Genomic DNA, 21359 nt, shown 5'->3' on the forward strand with positions numbered 1-21359 from the left:
GACTCTTATTTTGAAGAATAAATAAATCTCTGCTCCCCTTGCGCCAGCATAATATCCTGCCTTTCCCTTTCCCCTGCTGCAACCTGGATTCAGTGGTAGATGTAACATAGTATACGAGATCCTGGAAACTCAAATTAGTATGGTATTTACATTTAGTGTGGTATGTCTTAATTTGTGGATGTCCATTATCCATTTTGTATGATATGTTCTGAATTACAATTTGTATGATATGTTCCGAATTACAATTCATACAATATGTTATGAATTTGCCATACGCATGATATATTACAAATTCCAATTTGTTGTTGATAACGTTAGCTAGGTGGATAGGTGCCTAACGCTAATGTTAGCTAAGTACTAACGTTAGCTAGGCTAGGGGTTAGGGTTAGGGGTTAAGGTTAAGGTTAGAGCTGAGGTTAGGGTTAATGTTAAATCAAATCAAATCAAATTTTATTTGTCACATACACGTGTTTAGCAGATGTTATAGCGGGTGTAGCGAAATGCTTGTTAAGGTTAGAGTTAGGGTTAGGATTTAGGTTAAAACAGGGATCATCAACTAGATACATCTGGTGGCTGATTATTTCTTGAGCGGATGGTCAGGGGGCCGGAACGTTATTACAAATAATTAGTAAACTGCAAATTGAACACAATAAGCCCAAACAGATATAATATTTGACTAAAACATAATAATTTCAAACCTTGTTTATATTTGTATACAATCACATATATCGCTCTATGCGTGGGAATACTTTGAAACAGATTTCCTAAATTAAAATCAGTTGGCTCTGATTTGCTGGTGTTTATAAGTCTTTGCTGGTGTTTTTACAGTCTTTGGTGGGCAGCCAGTTGGGGAACTCTGGGTTAAAGGGATTTATGGTTAGGGTTAGGGGTTTAGCTAAGCAAGGCGTTAGGGTTAGGGTTTAAGGTTAAGGTTAGGTTTAGGGTTAGGAGTTAGGTAAAAGGGTTAAGATTAGTGTTAGGGGAAGGTTTAGCTAACATGCTAATTAGTTGCAAAGTAGCTCAAAAGTAGTAAGTAATTGCAAAGTTGCTAATTAGCTGAAATGCTAAGGTTGTCCGTGATGAGAGTCGAACACGCAAACTTTGGGTTGCTAGACGTTCATGTTACTTGCCTTAAGTAACCTTCTGTCGCATGTAACCATACCAAATGTAATATATCATCGGCCCCTACTAATTTGAGTGTCCCGGATTTTCATTTACTATGTTACATATAGTATATGAGACCAGGCTGCCCAATAACACCAGGAAGGGATTGAACTTTAGTCCCAACAGGGGCCTTCTGTGTAATGGTTATAAAAGTTGACTTTTCACCTGGACTTGGACTGGAAATGTCAGAAACCTGTACTGCTATATAGGTCGTTGTTACAAGCGCCCCATATGCCATTGTAGCCTACTGCTATTCCCAATTTAGGCTAGCCTATTTGTTTGGACTTATTTTCAAACGGTTTGTGGAAGAACTACTGTATCTAGTCTCCATAATTAATATTCTCTGCTTCATTACACATTGTATTACATGCATTAGTTAAATAAAGGTTAAATAAAAAATAAATACAATAAAATTAGTCTGTTAGAACCACAGGAGGCTGCTGAGGGGAGAACAGCTCATAATAATGGCTGGAACGGCGCAAATGGAATGGCATCAAACACCTGGAAGCCATGTGTTTGATGTATTTGACACCATTCCACGGATTCCGCTCCAGTCATTACCACAAGCCTGTTCTCCCCAATTAAGGTACCACCAACCTCCTGTGGTTAGAACTATCCAAACTTTACTCAGTAAGGTCACTCCCATAGAATTCTATGGTCACTCCAACTAAGGCCAACTTTGAGTCGTTGATGCGCTGTGCGGAATAGCCTGGGGACGAGGTTAGTGAATAAATGGTCTTGTGTCGTCCCCCAGTGGCCAAAATATAAAGCAGGCACATTCTAGATGTCAAGTGAAGGACTCAAACTTTTGCTAGTCCGATTTTTTATTGAAACAAAAGTAAAAACGTTATATAAAAGTATAAAACAATAAGACATTCAACAGGCTTAAGTAATATTTTGTTTACACAACATATTTATAAAATAAGCCTAGAGTAAAACAATGAAATATATTATTGGTGCAAAATAAGCAAAACCGTTTGGTAAATCAAACACAAAAATATCTAACAGATATTGTTTCATCAGTATGCCTCTTTGCATTATATACAGAAATTGCAATCACAAAACCACAGATACACAACAACAACAAAATCACTCACTGTCTTGCTCCTTACCATAACTGATCAGTTGGCTATAACAGCTCTCTTTAGAGGCTAAAGGTCATGCAACCTATTACTATATTTAAAAGCAAAATGTTCTATGCACATCACACTAAATTCAACCATACAGCAAATGTTATAAACAATCTCTGTTTGAAAGACATTCCCCTGCTTCTTCTGTCTGTTGTGAGCTCAAATGTGAGAAACCGCTGAACGATGGCCGAGACGTCAAACCCCATTTACCAGTGTGTGTGTGTGTGTGTGTGTGTGTGTGTGTGTGTGTGTGTGTGTGTGTGTGTGTGTGTGTACAGTATGTGCAGTATGTCTGTGTGTGTGTGTGTGTGTGTGTCTGTGTGTGCAGTATGTGTGTTTGTGTGTGTGTTTGTCTGTGTGTGTGTGTGTGTGTGTTTGTCTGTCTGTGTGTGTGTGTCTGTGTGTGTATGTGTGTGTGTGTGTGTGTGTGTGTGTGAGAGAGAGAGAGAGAGAGAGAGAGAGAGAGAGAGAGAGAGAGAGAGAGAGAGAGAGAGAGAGAGAGAGAGAGAGAGAGAGAGAGAGAGAGAGAGAGAGAGAGAGAGAGAGAGAGAGAGAGAGAGAGAGAGAGAGAGAGAGAGAGAGAGAGAGAGAGAGAGAGAGAGAGAGAGAGAGAGAGAGAGAGAGAGAGAGAAACGGCTGAGTGATGGCCGAGACGTCTAACCACATGTACGTTGTTCACAGTAAATAACAGGAAACCAGGGCGATAACCAGTGAGTTTAATATTCACACACTACATTTCCCACTGGGGCAATAAGTGTGTGATCGTATTGATTGACAGCTAACTTCAGGAGGTCAGGGTTATTCACCCAATGTCAACAATGCATTATTCCTCCCAACACACACGTACGTACGCACACACACAGACACACAGACAAACACAGCAACACAACACACCCTCCCTTCATAAACCTCCTCGCTGAAGGGTTAGTCTCTGGTTTCTTCAGTTTCCTTCTCTGTCCCTGAGTCTGGTTCCAGTTCCTCCCTCTGTGCAGGAAAGGTTGGTGGGAAGTTGGGTTCTAGTTCTAGGTGTTCCAGGTTCCAGGGCTAGTGGATGAATAGGTTCAGGCTCAGTCTGTGGTTCCACGGTTCCTTCCAGGGTTGGTTGAGGATCTTGTTCCTGTTCTAGATTAGGTTCTGCTTCCGGTTCTTCTGGTTCCTCTCTCTGTGATGCCCGGTGTTCCCCCAGAAGAAAATAGACCTGATGATGATGATGACTTTATCAAATACTCTACAGCATGTGTGTGATTTCTGTGTCATTTGGCATGGCCCACAGGCTTCAACAAACATTATTGTTGCTTTGTATTCATGTTGTATAATCTTTTTCAATTTCTTTGTTTTCAATAGACTGTTTTATAAGGTTAGGTTTCCTCGTGCATAGACATATTAATAAAAAACCTATAGAAAGGAAGATATACCTTTTGTGGCCCTAGTTCTGCCCCTTGTTGTGGCCCTTGCTGCTGTGGTCCCTGCTTTGTTGTGGGGCCCCAGGCCCTAGCCGACCCCTGGTAGGCCTTCCACAGCCGTCCATACAGCAGGTCCTGCTTGATCTTAGTGTACAGCTTAGAGGGGTCAAAACCCTGGAGCTGGGGGTGAGGGGTTGAGGGAAGGGTGGGTTGATGGGGTGGCTCCTCTGTGACCCCCTGGATGGTAAAGAGATAGAGGGGGTGGGGCAAGAGAGACTAGGTGATATGTATGTTGTTTTGAAAATAATTGGTAACTAATGTTGTAATGTTGATTTTTTTTAGTTGTCCTTTTATCATATTCTATCATGTACATTTAATGTAAATGTAAACACTATAAAAAATAATTGGTAACTAAATTATACTGTATGTAATGTTGCTTGTAACAGTTATTGGATCAGTTGGCTCCATAATGTAGGCCTAATCATGTTCTATCATGTAAATATAATTTCAATGTAAAGAGGACTGTAACAGAAGTGTAATGAAAGCAAATCTCTCGACCGTACAACCCTCTCGAATAAAATGTGAGAAACGGCTGAGCGATGGCCGAGATGTCAAACCACATTTACCAGTGTGTGTGTATGTGTACGTGTGTGTGTGTGTGTGCGTGTGCATTTGAGTGTGTGTGTGTGTGTGAGAGAGAGAGAGAAACGGCTGAGCGATGGCCGAGACGTCTAACCACATGTACGTCATTCACAGTGAACAACAGGAAACCATGGCGATAACCATGCTGACGGGGCCCTGTGGGTTTTCATGGTAACGTAGGTCACTATAGTTACAGAGGTCACTCTAGCCATAGAGAGAGGCAAAGCTTTATCTCTATGACTCTAGAAAGGCTTGTGATTAGGGTGCCTACATTAGATGAAGTTAGGCCAATTTTGGGGTACTTTAGATTACAGTGGTCCAAGGTAGCCTGCTTTCAGTTACACCAATGACGTTTTCTGTGGGCTTTAGGTTACAATTACCTTGCAATACTTAATTTCTAAATAAAGATGTCCTTTTCCATTGTGTCAAAAAGGTATGTAGCGGATGTTGAGCTGAAAGAGTAGCTGACAGGATAACTTTACCTCTGAGTCTGTGTGTTGATCTGTCAGATAAGTCTCCACCTCGAATACTCGCCTCCTGGAAAAATATATATCAGCAGATAAGTATTGGTGTTACAGTCAGAGAGCTGATGACTTTTGGTGTTATAGTCAGTGCTACTGGAAACTTTACTGAGAGAGAGAGAGAGAGGCCTGTATTTCCATGTGAGTGTGAGAGAAATACAAAGCGAAAAGAAAGACAGAGAGGAAGATAAATAAAATAAAATAAAATAAAATTGTATTTTGTCACATGCGCAGAATACAACAGGTGTAGTAGACCTTAGCGTGAAATGCTTACTTACAAGCCCTTAACCAACAATGCAGTTCAAGAAATAGAGTCAAGAAAATATTTACTAAATAAGCTAAAGTAAAAAATTAAATGAAAAGTAACACAATAAAATAACAATAATGAGGCTATATACAGGGGGTACCGGTACCGAGTCAATGTGCGGGGCTACAGGTTAGTCGAGGTAATTTGTACATGTAGGTAGGGGTAAACTGACTATGCATAGATAATAAACAGTGAGTCAATGTGCGGGGGGGGGGGTCAATGTAAATAGTCCGGGTGGCCATTTGATTTGTTCAGCAGCCATATGGCTTGGGGGTAGAAGCTGTTAAGGAGCCTTTTGGACCTAGACTTGGCGCTCCGGTACCGCTTGCCATGCGGTAGCAGAGAGAACAGTCTATGACTTGGGTGACTGGAGGCGGTGATGCAACCGGTCAGGATGCTCTCGCTGGTGCAGCTGTATAACTTTTTTAAGATCTGAGGACCCATGCCAAATCTTTTCAGTCTCCTAAGGGGGAAAAAGTGTTGTCGTGCCCTCTTCACGACTGTCTTGGTTTGTTTGGATAAATGATAAAGAGAAACAAAAGGGAGAGAGATACAGAGATGAATGACATTGATAGACAAAGAGAGACATATATATATATATATATATATCAGAAATACAGTGTAGACATTGTTAATGTTGTAAATGGCTATTGTTGCTGGAAACTGTTGATTTTTTATGGAATATCTACATAGGCGTACAGAGGCTCATTATCAGCAACCATCAGTCCTGTGTTCCAATGGCACGTTGTGTTTGCTAATCCAGGTTTATCATTTTAAAATACTAATTGATCATTAGAAAACCCTTTTGCAATTATGTTAGCACAGCTGAAAACTGTTGTGCTGATTAAAGAAGCAATAAAACTGGCCTTCTTGAGACTAGTTGAGTATCTGGAGCATCAGAAATTTTGGGTTCGATTACAGGCTCAAAATGGCCAGAAACAAATAACTTTCTTCTGAAACTCGTCAGTCTATTCTTGTTCTGAGAAATGAAGGCTATTTCATGCGAGAAATTGCCAAGAAACTGAAGATCTCGTACAACACTGTGTACTACTCCCTTCACAGAACAGTGCAAACTGGCTCTAACCAGAATAGAAAGAGGAGTGGGAGGCCCCGGTGTACAACTGAGCAAGAGGACAAATACATTAGAGTGTCTAGTTTGAGAAACAGACACCTCACAGATCCTCAACTGGCAGCTTCATTAAATAGTACCCGCAAAACACCAGTCTCAACATCAACAGTGAAGAGGCGACAGTGGGATGCTGACCTTCTAGGCAGAGTTGCAAAGAAAAAGCCATATCTCAGACTGGCCAATAAAAAGAAAAGATTAAGATGGGCAGTCTGAGATATGGCTTTTTCTTTGCAACTTGAGTTAATAAAGCCGCAAACAAACATGGTCTATTTTTTGCTTTCTTGAGTAAGGCAGCTCCAAAATGCAGGTGTTTCAGCCTAGCTCAGTGCTTTCTGTGGTGGAGGGGCAGCCAGTGGTAACATTGCTAAGGTGCCACTGGAGCCCCGGGTTCGATCCCAGGCTGTGTCACAGCCGGCTGTGACTCATGGGTCTCCCAGTCCATGAGGCAGCACACAATGGGCCCAGCATCGTCCGGGTTAGGTGAGGGTTTGGCTAGCCGGGACGTCCTTGTCTCATCGTGCTCTAGCGACTCCTTGTGGCAGGCCGGGCAAGCTGATTTCGGTCGTCAGTTCGACAGTGTTTCCTCTGACACATGCGGCTGGCTTCCGGCTTAAGCGAGCAGTGTGTCAAGAAGCAGTGCGGCTTGGCTCTCAACCTTCGCTGAGTCCGTAGGGGAGTTGCAGCGATGAGACAAGATCTTAACTACCAATTGGATATCACGAAAAGGGTGTAACGCCATGGGCCAGAAAGGTTTGAATACACTGGCCATGCTGTCAATCAAGCATGACTTCTGCCGCGTTCAAAACAACTGGAAACTCGGAACTGGGAAATCACAGACTTCACTGAGTTCAAGACAACTGGGAATACGGAAAATAATTTTTGAATGGTCATCCAACTCGGAATTCCAAGTCGGGATTTCGGGCCTCTTTCTAGAGCCCACAAGAAGGACCGTCGCACCACCTTCCTGTTCAAGTGAGCACAGCACAACAAGGTGAGTCCAAAAATGTATTGTATGCTGCTGCATAAATGATGTAATATGCCAGGGAGATATGTATACTGTAGCTAAGAAAGTAATACTAAGTGTATGTTGTGTAGTAAGCTGTTAGTAGCCCATGTGCCTCACCCTAATAATTTGGTCCCTTTCCCCCTCATAACTTAGCTTACTGTTCTGACTTGGTGGTGCACATGTAGCCTATAGCCTGTTTTAGAGAAATGTCATCATCAAATATTGTAAGAGCTTTCATTGTCTGCTTATATGCCCCCTTTATTTATCCTACGGTTCTGACTTGGTGTACAGGGAGAATACTGTAAGAACGTCCCATGTTCTGAATTCTGTCGCTGTACATTTCAAAAGTGCTGAACAAATACTTATATTGACTACATCCGTCCTAGCTCGCTCATTACGGATTGCCTCTTAACCGCTCGTCGTTCCCTTATGTCATAGTTTGTACATCTCAATTGTCAGTAGAAACCACATTTGTTTAAGCAAGTCAGCCATATCAGCTATGTTTTAAAAAAAGGCAGTAAATGAGACTGAGTGAACTGTTTCGCTGCCAGACAAGGCTCCGCTGATAGCCAGGTGTAGCGGTGGTAAGGATTCACTCCATAGTGCTGAAATGAAAGCTCTGCTGTTGTGACAGCTTTATGTAGGCCCTAACCGTTTGTGGGCCCCGTTTGTCACCGTTATAGTGCAATGACTGTATTGTTTAGTGTTGTGTAGTGGCTTTGCTGGCATGCATAAAAACATTTTTCTGTTTTGTTTGCCCCACCAAGATTTACATGCTAAAATTGCCACTGCACTCAGTGTATATACAGTGGGGAAAAAAAGTATTTAGTCAGCCACCAATTGTGCAAGTTCTCCCACTTAAAAAGATGAGAGAGGCCTGTAATTTTCATCATAGGTACACGTCAACTATGACAGACAAAATTAGAAAAAAAATTCCAGAAAATCACATTGTAGGATTTTTAATGAATTTATTGGCATATGATGGTGGAAAATAAGTATTTGGTCAATAACAAAAGTTTCTCAATACTTTGTTATATACCCTTTGTTGGCAATGACACAGGTCAAACGTTTTCTGTAAGTCTTCACAAGGTTTTCACACACTGTTGCTGGTATTTTGGCCCATTCCTCCATGCAGATCTCCTCTAGAGCAGTGATGTTTTGGGGCTGTCGCTGGGCAACACAGACTTTCAACTCCCTCCAAAGATTTTCTATGGGGTTGAGATCTGGAGACTGGCTAGGCCACTCCAGGACCTTGAAATGCTTCTTACGAAGCCACTCCTTCGTTGCCCGGGCGGTGTGTTTGGGATCATTGTCATGCTGAAAGACCCAGCCACGTTTCATCTTCAATGCCCTTGCTGATGGAAGGAGGGTTTCACTCAAAATCTCACGATACATGGCCCCATTCATTCTTTCCTTTACACGGATCAGTCGTCCTGGTCCCTTTGCAGAAAAACAGCCCCAAAGCATGATGTTTCCAACCCCATGCTTCACAGTAGGTATGGTGTTCTTTGGATGCAACTCAGCATTCTTTGTCCTCCAAACATGACGAGTTGAGTTTTTACCAAAAAGTTATATTTTGGTTTCATCTGACCATATGACATTCTCCCAATCCTCTTCTGGATCATCCAAATGCACTTCAGACGGGCCTGGACATGTACTGGCTTAAGCAGGGGGACACGTCTCGCACTGCAGGATTTGAGTCCCTGGCGGCGTAGTGTGTTACTGATGGTTGGCTTTGTTACTTTGGTCCCAGCTCTCAGCAGGTCATTCACTAGGTCCCCCGTGTGGTTCTGGGATTTTGCTCACCGTTCTTGTGATCATTTTGACCCCACGGGGTGAGATCTTGCATGGAGCCCCAGATCGAGGGAGATTATCAGTGGTCTTGTATGTCTTCCATTTCCTAATAATTGCTCCCACAGTTGATTTCTTCAAACCAAGCTGCTTACCTGTTGCAGATTCAGTCTTCCCAGCCTGGTGCAGGTCTACAATTTTGTTTTTGGTGTCCTTTGACAGCTCTTTGGTCTTGGCCATTGTGAAGTTTGGAGTGTGACTGTTTGAGGTTGTGGACAGGTGTCTTTTATACTGATAACAAGTTCAAACAGGTGCCATTAATATAGGTAACGAGTGGAGGACAGAGGAGCCTCTTAAAGAAGAAGTTACAGGTCTGTGAGAGCCAGAAATCTTGCTTGTTTGTAGGTGACCAAATACTTATTTTCCACCATAATTTGCAAATAAATTCATTAAAAAATCCTACAATGGGATTTTCTGGATTTTTTTTCTCAATTTGTCTGTCATAGTTGACGTGTACCTATGATGAAAATTACAGGCCTCTCTCATCTTTTTAAGTGGGAGAACTTGCACAATTGGTGGCTGACTAAATACTTTTTTGCCCCACTGTATATATATATATAGAGAGAGAGAGAGTGAGAGTGAGAGAGAGAGAGAGACAGAGAGAACAGACAGACACAGAGAGACATTGGGTTTGGTTGACGAATAGGTACCTGCAGCAGCAGTGTCTGTAGCAATACTTCCAGCAGTAGTAGAGAGAGGTGGCAATACAGAGGAGACAGATGGTAGATCCTCCTACTAGCAGAGCCCACTGCTCCACTTGTCTCTCCCCTAGTAAACCCTCTGGGCCTTCTGACTCCTGGGCCTCCTCTGTGAGTAGACCATAGATAGACCCACATTCAATCATGCTCACATACATTCACACAAAATTGTGCATACAAGCACTACCCAACCCAAGTAGTTGTGATGGCAAAGTTGAATTTTGTGAAATAATATTTTTTATATGTATTGTATGGATAGTTGTGATCAACAAAGAAAGGGAACCAGAGAGGGGAAATACCAGGATGTGTGGGATAGAAGGAGAGAGAGAAACAGAGACAGACAAACAAGAGAGAGAGCGAGAGAGAGAGAGAGTACCTGTACTTTCATTAATCCTGGTATCTGTACAATGCTCCAGCACTCCAGAGGGAAAGGTGATGAATTTACAGCAGAGCTGACTGTCCTCCAACACAGCGCTACCTCTCAGGCTGAGCGTGTAACTGCCGCTTGAGGTACTACCCTCGATCTCCACAGTATCGTTGTACTCTGGGGCCACGTAGGTACCTTAATGGCATATATTATATTATTAATATACAGTACCAGTCAAAGGTTTGGACACACCTACTCATTCTAGGGTTTTTCTATATTTTTCTATATTTTCTACATTGTAGAATAACAGTGAAGACATCAACACTATGAAATAAACATATGGAATCATGTAGTAACCCAAAAAGTGTTAAACAAATCAAAATATATTTTATATTTGAGATTTTTCAAAGTAGCCCCCCTTTGCCTTGATGACAACTTTGCACATTCTGCAATAGTCAAAGTAAAAGCAATTAATGAGTATTATTATATTATTATTATATTAAGTACCGAATATGGGATGGAAGATGCCCAGTTTCAGTCTGGTGGTGGTGTGGTGTGTACTGTTGGTCATCTCCCAGTTGATCTGAGAAACAGTGTCATTGTCCCCCATGAGACGACAGGTGATAGATAGATGATATCCATCCCATGTGTGAGATACAGAAATCCCACTGTCTGTCATGCCTGTGTGAAGTAATAAAGTAGACGTTTTTGCATCAAAGTTGTGTAGGCGCTAGTAAAAATGACAGCCACTTCCAGTGAAATAATGCTGAAACCATGTTTTTGTGGATCATACATTAAAAACACACTAATACACACTCACACATATTCAGACAGTGGTGTAAAGTACTTAAGTAAAAATACTTTAAAGTACTACTTAAGTCGTTATTTTGGGTATCTGTACTTTACTATTTATATATTTTTGACAACTTTTACCTTTACTCCACTACTTTCCTTAAGAAAATACACTGAGTATACAAAATATTAAGAACACCGTCCTAATATTGAAAGCGTTCCACAGGGATGCTGGCCCATGTTGATTTAAATGCATTCCACGGTTGTGTCAAGTTGGCTGGATGTCCTGGATTTATCAAGTGACATCAATAAGGGATCATAGCTTTCACCTGGATTCACCTGGTCAGTCTATGTCATGGAAAGAGTATGTATCTAGAATGACCGAAAGGTCGCTGGTTCTAATTCCCGAGCCGACTAGGTGAAAAATCTGTCGATGTGCCCTTGAGCAAGGCACTTAACCCTAATTGCTCCTGTAAGTTGCTCTGGATAAGAGCGTCTGCTAAATGACTATAAATTAAATGAAATAATGTTTTGTACACTCAGTGTATATACTTTTTACTCCATACATTTTCCCTGGCACCCAAAAGTACTTGTTACATTTCGAATGCTCAGGCAGGACAGCAATATGGCCCAATTCACGCACCTATCAGTATAACGCGTTGTTATCCCTAATGCCTCAAATCTGGCGGACTCACTAAACACAAATACTGCATTTGTAAATTATGTCTGAGTGTTAGTGTGTCTGTAAATCCCAAAAAAAATATGAAAATTGTGCCGTCTCGTTTGCTTAATATAAGGAATTTGATGTATAGCATTTACTTTTACTTTGTACTTTTATTCAAGTATGACAATTGAGTACTTTTTCCACCTCTGTACTTACATTTAAAACTAGATACTTTGAGACTTTTACTCAAGTAGTATTTTACTGAGTGACTTTCACATTTACTTGAGTCATTTTCTATTAAGGTATCTTTACTTTTACTCAAGTATGACAATTGAGTACAATTCTTTAGGGGGTAGATCAGCTTTAAAATTGCAGATAGATTGTAACTTCCATCAATGTAATTGTCTGCATAACTTCCAATCCCCCATATGTTTTTTTCTCACAAATATATACAGTGGGGAGAACAAGTATTTGATACACTGCCGATTTTGCAGGTTTTCCTACTTACAAAGCATGTAGAGGTCTGTAATTTTTATCATAGGTACACTTCAACTGTGAGAGACGGACTCTAAAACAAAAATCCAGAAAATCACATTGTATGATTTTTAAGTAATTCATTTGCATTTTATTGCATGACATAAGTATTTGATACATCCGAAAAGCAGAACTTAATATTTGGTACAGAAACCTTTGTTTGCAATTACAGAGATCATACGTTTCCTGTAGGTCTTCACCAGGTTTGCACACACTGCAGCAGGGATTTTGGCCCACTCCTCCATACAGACCTTCTCCAGATCCTTCAGGTTTTGAGGCTATCGCTGGGCAATATGGACTTTCAGCTCCTTCCAAAGATTTTCTATTGGGTTCAGGTCTGGAGACTGGCTAGGCCACTCCAGGACCTTGAGATGCTTCTTACGGAGCCACTCCTTAGTTGCCCTGGCTGTGTGTTTCAGGTCGTTGTCATGCTGGAAGACCCAGCCACGACCCATCTTCAATGCTCTTACTGAGGGAAGGAGGTTGTTGGCCAAGATCTCGCGATACATGGCCCCATCCATCCTCTCCTCAATACGGTGCAGTCGTCCTGTCCCCTTTGCAGAAAATCATCCCCAAAGAATGATGTTTCCACCTCCATGCTTCACAGTTGGGATGGTGTTCTTGGGGTTGTACTCATCCTTCTTCTTCCTCCAAACACGGTGAGTGGAGTTTAGACCAAAAAGCTCTATTTCTGTCTCATCAGACCACATGACCTTCTCCCATTCCTCCTCTGAATCATCCAGATGGTCATTGGCAAACTTCAAACGGGCCTGGACATGCGCTGGCTTGAGCAGGGGGACCTTGCGTGCGCTACACGATTTTAATCCATGACGGCGTAGTGTGTTACTAATGGTTTTCTTTGAGACTGTGGTCCCAGCTCTCTTCAGGTCATTGACCAGGTCCTGCCGTTTAGTTCTGGGCTGATCCCTCACCTTCCTCATGATCATTGATGCCCCACAAGGTGAGCTCTTGCATGGAGCCCCAGACCGAGGGTGATTGACCGTCATCTTGAACTTCTTCCATTTTCTAATAATTGCGCCAACAGTTGTTGCCTTCTCACCAAGCTGCTTGCCTATTGTCCTGTAGCCCATCCCAGCCTTGTGCAGGTCTACAATTTTATCCCTGATGTCCTTACACATCTCTCTGGTCTTGGCCATTGTGGAGAGGTTGGAGTCTGTTTGATTGAGTGTGTGGACAGGTGTCTTTTATACAGGTAATGAGTTCAAACAGGTGCAGTTAATACAGGTAATGAGTAGAAAACAGGAGGGCTTCTTAAAGAAAAACTAACAGGTCTGTGAGAGCCGGAATTCTTACTGGTTGGTAGGTGATCAAATACTTATGTCATGCAATAAAATGCAAATGAATTACTTAAAAATCATACAATGTGATTTTCTGGATTTTTGTTTTAGATTCCGTCTCTCACAGTTGAAGTGTACCTATGATAAAAAATTACAGACCTCTACATGCTTTGTAAGTAGGAAAACCTGCAAAAATCGGCAGTGTATCAAATACTTGTTCTCCCCACTGTATATATACACATATACATACATATACACATACATACATATAAATACATATACATACATATATATATATATATATATATATACATCCTTTAAAAAATTAATATTTCCCTTTATTACTTTCCAACCCCACCACCCCTTCCCTATTTGCAGTAAACTAGTGAACAACAATGCTTAGGCCTCTACTTCCAGCTTATACATACTATATACATTTTATGGACACAGTCAATTCTACAATAATTATATTTTGTTTGTTTTTACTCCTGAACTTCCTCTACCCTCAACCTTCTTCGATCATTTTCATGATGTCCATCCGGTTTGCTTCTATATGCCATATCTAACTGTGCTCTTTCACAAAAGCTGATTTCACAATTGAGTACATTCAGACATGCATGCACAAACGCGCACAAACGCACACACACAAAGGTCGAAACCTGTAATATCCCTTTCTTTTTGCCGAAACCTTACACTTTTTAAATCAGCTGGATGTGTATTACCCTACCTTGAACTATTAAAATAGGTTTTAGTACTGCATAACCATACCAATGCAATGTAATGAAACCTTGGGTTTTTGAGGACCACAATGGAAATAAGTATTTTTTTTTTCATCCTAAATTATTATATTAATGCCGTTTTTGCTATGTGTGTTTCTGCTAAACTAAAACTTGAATCTTATCCTAGATGAGTTAGTCTAACCCACCTGTCTGTATCAGCACGAAGACCAGAAGAGTGTAGACACAGCGTTTTCTCATATCTGACTCTGTCATCTGCCACAATGTTCAGTCTTCTCTTTTCCTCTTCACTTGTTGTCTTTTTGTTGTGTTTTCCAGTTCAGTTTCATCTGTTAGCTTTTTTACCACTCTCCTTTTTTTCACTCCACCATAATTATTTTCATCTGTTCATTCCGTGTTTCTCTGAGTAAATCTCTGTATTCACACCAATTTTCTGTCTCTGACTCACAACTCTCAACTTCCTCTTTCCAAACACTTTCGGCCTAAGCACTTTTAATATGATTTCTCTCTCACTCTCACTCTCACTCTCACTCTCACTCACTCTCTCTCTCTCTCTCTCTCTCTCTCTCTCTCTCTCTCTCTCTCTCTCTCTCTCTCTCTCTCTCTCTCTCTCTCTCTCTCTCTCTCTCTCTCTCTCTCTCTCTCTCTCTCTCTCTCTCTCTCTCAAAAGGAAGAGGAAGTGAAGTGAGGTGAAGAGAGTAGCATAGAGCTGCCGAGCTCATCATATTTTTTCTTTTTTTTTCTTCTTACGTGTTCATGTGTTACTTGGGTTTTTCCATTCTGCTTTCATTTTAATCACACACACGTGCACACACACACACACATGGTCTTGCGCAGCTAACCTTGTTGGGACATACAATTCAGTCCCATTCAAAATCCTATTTTCCCTAACCCCTAACCCTAACCCTAACCCGTACCCTTACCCTAACCCAAACCCTAACCCAAAAACCTAACCTTAACCCTAACCTTAAACCTAACCCTGGCTCCTAACCCTGGCTCCTAACCCTATCTCCTAACCCTAAACCTAATTCTAACCCTAACACTAATTCTAACCTTAACCCTAAACCCCCTAGAAATAGCATTTGACCACAAAATGTCCCCAGTTGGTCAAATTGTTCTTGGTTTACTATTCTTCTGGTCCCCTCAAGTATAGTTAAACACGTCCATGCACACACACACACACACATACACACACGAACACGCACACACACACACTGATTCAATGAAGCCTGAAACACAGACATTATAGAACCGTGAGGTTCGTGTAGCTGAATAGACAGTACCCTAAAGAAACCAGAAACCTATGACATATCGAGTGGCGCAGTGGTCTAAGGCACTGCATTGCAGTGCTAGCTGTGCCACTAGAGATCCTGGTTCGAATCCAAGCTCTGTCGTTGCCGGCCGCGACCGGGAGACCCATGGGGCGGCGCACAATTGGTCCAGGGTAGGGGAGGGAATGGCCAGCAGGGATGTAGCTCAGTTGGTAGAGCATGGCGTTTGCAACGCTAGGGTTGTGGGTTCAATTCCCACGGGGGGCCAGTAAAATAAAAATAATGTATGCACTCACTAACTGTAAGTCGCTCTGGATAAGAGCGTCTGCTAAATGACTAAAATGTAAATGTATATCCTATCACTAATTAGGATGCAGCTTTGGATCTCTTGATGTGGTTTCGACAGAAGTTATACTGTAAGGCACAATCTGGGCTCTTTCCTGCTGTTCATGGTCATTTCAATTATGATACATACAGGGCCAGTTCCAAGCATAAGCAACATAATTTTGGGGGGGGGGACTCAGTTGGGGTCTCAACTTTCTATTGATAGTAAGAATATTAGAATATACCAGGTGCAATTTCGAAATTTGGCTGTGCATCAGCAGTTTCTCTTGTTATGTCAGTCACTGACAGTCACTCAATAAAACATGTCAGCTAAAATGTGTTAGATTGGTAGTTAGTCTAGCCAGCTTTCTAAACTTGTAGTAATCATGGTCGAATACCGACCGGGCACTCAGGGCGTCCAGGGGGCCAACATAGATTTTTTTTAAAGAACAAATTCTTATTTACAATGACGGCCTAACCCGGACGCCGCTGGGCCAATTGTGCGCCGCCCTATGGGACTCCCGATCACGGCCGGTTGAGATACAGCCCGGGATCGAACCAGGGTCTGCAGTGACGCCTCTAGCACTGAGATGCAGTGCCTTAGACCATGCGATTAAGGGAGAGATAGCCTACCTTTTCATGGTTGTTTGATCAATAGGACTGTGAAGTTCCCAAATGCAAGATGACTCCTGTGGTATTAACATATTTGCAGAAATCCATTCAGGTGTATTTTGTGTTTTTTGGCGAATGCGATCTAATGATCTAAAGTTGCGCTGTTGATGTAGCCTGTAAACACAGTCCAGTTCAAAGTGAATGGTGCCAGGCCAGTGTGGCAAATAGCTTATTTGCATATACTGTAGGCCTACTGTAGCTCTGATAAGGCTATGGTGCAAAGGTCTGCGTAGACTCCGGTCCTGTTTTATTTACTGCAGTGTCTACTACTTGACCAAACGCACTGCCACTTTCCCACTCTATACACACACACACACACACACACTACACACACTACATTTTCACAAATGGCTTACTATATGGCATTCCCAAACATTCTCTGAATTTGTGAAAACGTGAAAATGTGCTTGCTTGTCAGAAAATTTAATAATAAAACATTTGGGGATGTATATGAACAGATCTTAATAAGATTTCATGTTCCACTTAACTTTAACACACTATGATGTCACCATGGTGTGTGTGTGTGTGTGTGTGTGTGTGTGTGTGTGTGTGTGTGTGTGTGTGTGTGTGTGTGTGTGTGTGTGTGTGTGTGTGTGTGTGTGTGTGTGTGTGTGTGTGTGTGTGTGTGTGTGTCTTCTCCCACTGGGCTCTTCTATTAAATATTAATCGCATGGAAATGTCAAACATGAACATCAAAGCACTCACCACCAGAGAGCAGACTGAGCTGCACCACCACCACCACCAGCAGCAGCAGCATGTATCTGTGCCATTGGATGTTTCCTCCATAGAGATAGATAGAGGACTCATCTTTGTATCTGTGCCATTGTAGCGTCTGTGTGACAGCATTGGCAGCGCCATTGAGGCAATCTCCATTTTGAATGAGTCCGTTTTCTTCTACACGGTTGGCTGATCCCTCATGATGACCCGGTTGGATATGACTCCAACAGGGTCACCAGGAGGGATCAGCCAATGAAGTTGGAAGTCTCACCCAGTTGACTACATTAAAATGGTGGAAGCACTCAATGGCACTGCCCATGCTCATACAGTGTTTTGGCCACTAGAGGCCTCTATCACTCTCTATGGTTTCATCACACCAGACCTGGGACCAAATACTATTTGTAATCTTTCAAATAGGTTTTGCGTTTGCTCTATCCTGACTGGAGTGACAGATAGGAGGGGTTTCTAGTTTTAGGATATTTTATCGGTTCCATTAAGCTAGGCAAGCTCAGTCAAGCACAGATAAAGTAATTTGAAATTATTTAGAATAGTATTTGAACACTGGTTCAGTATTTTTAGCTCTGCACAGCACACTTCAGATAGATGATAGATATAGATGCTTGTAGCCTTCCTACACACTGGGTTTGCGTCCCAAGTGGCACCATATGCCCTATATAGTGCCCTACTTTTGACCAGAGCCGTGTAGGCCCTGGTCAAAAGTAGTGCACTATTTAGGGAATAGGGTGCCATTTGGGACGTAGCCCCAGTGGCTTTGGCCTTCATCCCCTAGATGACTCTTTGTCTTCCTGTGTTCTGTAGATTGATCTGAACTCTGTGTGTGTGTGTGTGTGCGCGCGCGTAATCGTGCGTGTGTGCGTGCGTACGTGTGATTCTTCAGGCGGCCCTGAAGCAAAGTCAGTTACAGACAGAGGAGAGCTTCTGTGTGTCGCTGCCCGCTGTTGTCCTCCAGGATCACAGCAGCCAATCAGATCGCAGGGCCGGGAAACAGCAGCCAATCAGATCGCAGGGCTGGGGTGTCAAGGTTACAATGGGGTGGAATGTTGAGATGAGTGCTGTGCTGTCTGCAGTGAGAGAGGTGCTGGAACCTGTTCTGGAGTGCCGTCAAAGTTCCGTCAACGTTCCACCAACGCTCTGCTAACATTCCATTTCTATTTGATATTGTTGTGGTAAATAAGACTAGGTTGTGTTTTTGTGCAAAGCCTCTCATAGTACACTATTAGAAAAGAAAGTGCTATCTAGAAGCTAAAGAACCCTTTTTGGTTCCAGGTAGAACTATTTTGGGTCCCAATGCTTTTTGCATTCTCTTTTTTACCTCTCATTGTTGCTCTGAGTATTCCCAGAATCAACACAGAACACAAGAAAATAAAGGAGGATTATTAAAAGCGGAACTATATGCACTACTACTCATCATTTAACAAAAGCTCTCACACTAATTGTATACACCCCTCTCCCGTCGCCCTAACCCCTTCTTAACCCTTTCACCCCGCCCCATCATCGTTGTGCCCCTAACCCCTTCTTAACCCTTTCACCCCGCCCCATCCTCGTTGTGCCCCTAACCCCTTCTTAACCCTTTCACCCCGCCCCATCCTCGTTGTGCCCCTAACCCCTTCTTAACCCTTTCACCCCGCCCCATCCTCGTTGTGCCCCTAACCCCTTCTTAACCCTTTCACCCCGCCCCATCCTCGTTGTGCCTCCTAACCCTCTTTATGCCTCTCTTCACACCACCCTCCTGTTCATCCACACACACACACACATGCTATTTCTCTGTAAACAAATTAACAACAGACTTTCAGCATGTTTATAGAGAAAGGCACTCAACATGTACTGCCCTGACACAAATGACTGATGACTGGTTGAAAGAAATTGATATTATTGACCATAACCTGTTGTTGAAAACATTTATGTGTTATGACTTTTCAACATTTGCCATAAAGATGGATTCAGAGCTACACTACATTACCAAAGGTATGTGAACACCTGCTCCATATCAATGCCCAAAATTATGGGCATTAAAATGGAGTTGGTCCCCCCTTTGCTGCTATAACAGCCTCCACTCTTCTGGGAAGGCCTTCCACTGTTGGAACATTGCTGCGGGGACTTGCTTTAATTCAGCCACAAGAGCATTAGTGAGGTCGGGCACTGATGTTGGGCGATTAGGCCTGGCTCACAGTCGGCATTCCAATTCATCCCAAAGGTGTTCGATGGGGTTGAGGTCAGGGCTTTGTGCAGGCCAGTCAATTTCTTCCATACCGATCTCGACAAACCATTTCTGTATAGACCTCGCTTTGTGCACGGAGGCATTGTCATTCTGTTGCCATAAAGTTGGAAGCACAGAATCATCTAGAATGTCATTGTATGCTGTAGCGTTAAGATGTCCCTTCACTGGAACTAAGGGGCCTAGCCTGAAGCATGAAAAACAGCCCCAGACCATTATTCCTCCTCCACCAAACTTTACAGTTGGCACTATGCATTGGGGCAGGTAGCGTTCTCCTGTCATCTGCCAAACCCAGATTCGTACGTCGGACTGCCAGATGGTGAAGCGTGACTCATCCCGCCAGAGAACGCATTTCCACTGCTCCAAAGTACAATGGCGGTGAGCTTTACACCACTCCTGCCAATGCTTGGCATTGCGCATGGTGATCTTAGGCTTGTTTATGGCTGCTTGGCCATGGAAATCCATTTCATGAAGCTCCCGACAAACAATTATTGTGCTGACGTTGCTTCCAGTGGCAGTTTGGAACTGGGTAATGAGTGTTGCAACTGAGGACAGATGATTTTTACGTGCTACGCGCTTCAGCACTCGGCGGTCCTGTTCTGCGAGCTTGTGTGGCCTACCACTTCGCGGCTGAGCCGTTGTTGCACCTAGATGTTTACACTTCACAATAACAGCACTTACAGTTGACCTGGGCAGCTCTAGCAGGGCAGAAATTTGATGAACTGACTTGGAAAGGTGGCATCCTATGACAGTGCCACGTTGAAAGTCACTGAGCTCTTCAGTAAGACCATTCTACTGCCAATGTTTGTCTATGGAGATCGCATGGCTGTGTGCTTGATTTTATACACCTGTCAGCAACGGGTGTGGCTGAAATAGCCAAATCCACTAATTTGAAAGGGAGTCCACATACTTTTGTATACATAGATGGTTTTCTTTAATGGAAGCTTCTCTAATGTTAAACATGTAAAGTGTGGTGTATTGCAGGGCAGCTCTCTTGGCCCTTTACTCTTTTCTGTTTTTACCAATGACCTGCCACTGAGGGAGAGGGAGCACGCCCCATTCACATCGATGGGGCCGCAGTGGAGAGGGTGAAAAGCTTCAAGTTCCTCGCCGTGCACATCACTGACAACCTGAAATGGTCCATTCACACAGACAGCGTGGTGAAGAAGGCCCAACACACCTCTTTAATCTTTGGAGGCTGAATAAATTTGTCTTGGCTCCTAAGACCCTCACAAACTTCTACAGAGAGCAGCCTGTCGGGCTGTATCACCGCCAGGTACGGCAACTGCACCCAACGCATCACCGGGCGCACACTGCCTGCCCTACAGCACCCGGTGTCACAGGAAGGACAAGAAGATAATCAAGGACCTCAGCCACCCGAGCCACGGCCTGTTCACCCCGTTACCATCTAGAAGGCGGAGACATTACAGGTGCATCAAAGCTGGGACCGAGAGACTGAAAAACAACTCCTATCTCCAGGCCATCAGACTATGAAATAGTCACCACTAGCTGGCTTCCGCCCAGTTCCTTGCCCTGAACATTAGTCACTGTTACTAACCAGCTACCACCCGGTACTCAACCCTGCACTTTAGAGACTGCTGGCCTATGTACATAGTCATTAAGCACTGGTCACTCTAATAATGTTTGCATACTGTTTTACCCACTTCATATGTATATACTGTATTCAAGGCTCATTCTATATACTGTAACTACTGCTGTACACACCTTCTATTCATATACTCTCCATAATGTCTATACACACCATCATATACAGTGCATTCGGAAAGTATTCAGACACCTTGACTTTTTCCACATTTTGTTAAGTTACAGCCTTATTCTAAAATGGATTAAATTATATTAAAAAAAGAAAAAAGAAAAAAACGTATTTACATAAGT

General features: G+C 42.7%; 1 protein-coding gene across 2 annotated transcripts; it reads right to left on the reverse strand.

The window, feature by feature from the left end:
* Window positions 1-2994: 2994 nt before the first annotated feature.
* On the reverse strand, window positions 2995-14757 carry si:ch211-196f2.6 (immunoglobulin domain-containing protein). Of its 2 annotated transcripts, none has more exons than XM_041884760.2 (7): window positions 14432-14757; window positions 10726-10899; window positions 10228-10413; window positions 9804-9960; window positions 4822-4876; window positions 3710-3934; window positions 2995-3456 (listed from the first exon to the last, which is right to left on the reverse strand). In XM_041884760.2, exons 1-7 carry the CDS (start codon window positions 14496-14498, stop codon window positions 3235-3237), a joined length of 1086 nt encoding a protein of 361 aa, XP_041740694.1. In that variant the 5' UTR covers window positions 14499-14757; the 3' UTR covers window positions 2995-3234. The 2 variants fall into 2 exon arrangements, with proteins under 2 accessions (XP_041740694.1, XP_041740693.1); XM_041884759.2 differs by having other exon boundaries at window positions 2995-3492; window positions 14432-14756.
* Window positions 14758-21359: the final 6602 nt, after the last annotated feature.

The sequence above is a fragment of the Coregonus clupeaformis genome, chromosome 8 (genome assembly GCF_020615455.1).
Source record: "Coregonus clupeaformis isolate EN_2021a chromosome 8, ASM2061545v1, whole genome shotgun sequence".
Classification (NCBI taxonomy): domain Eukaryota; kingdom Metazoa; phylum Chordata; class Actinopteri; order Salmoniformes; family Salmonidae; genus Coregonus; species Coregonus clupeaformis.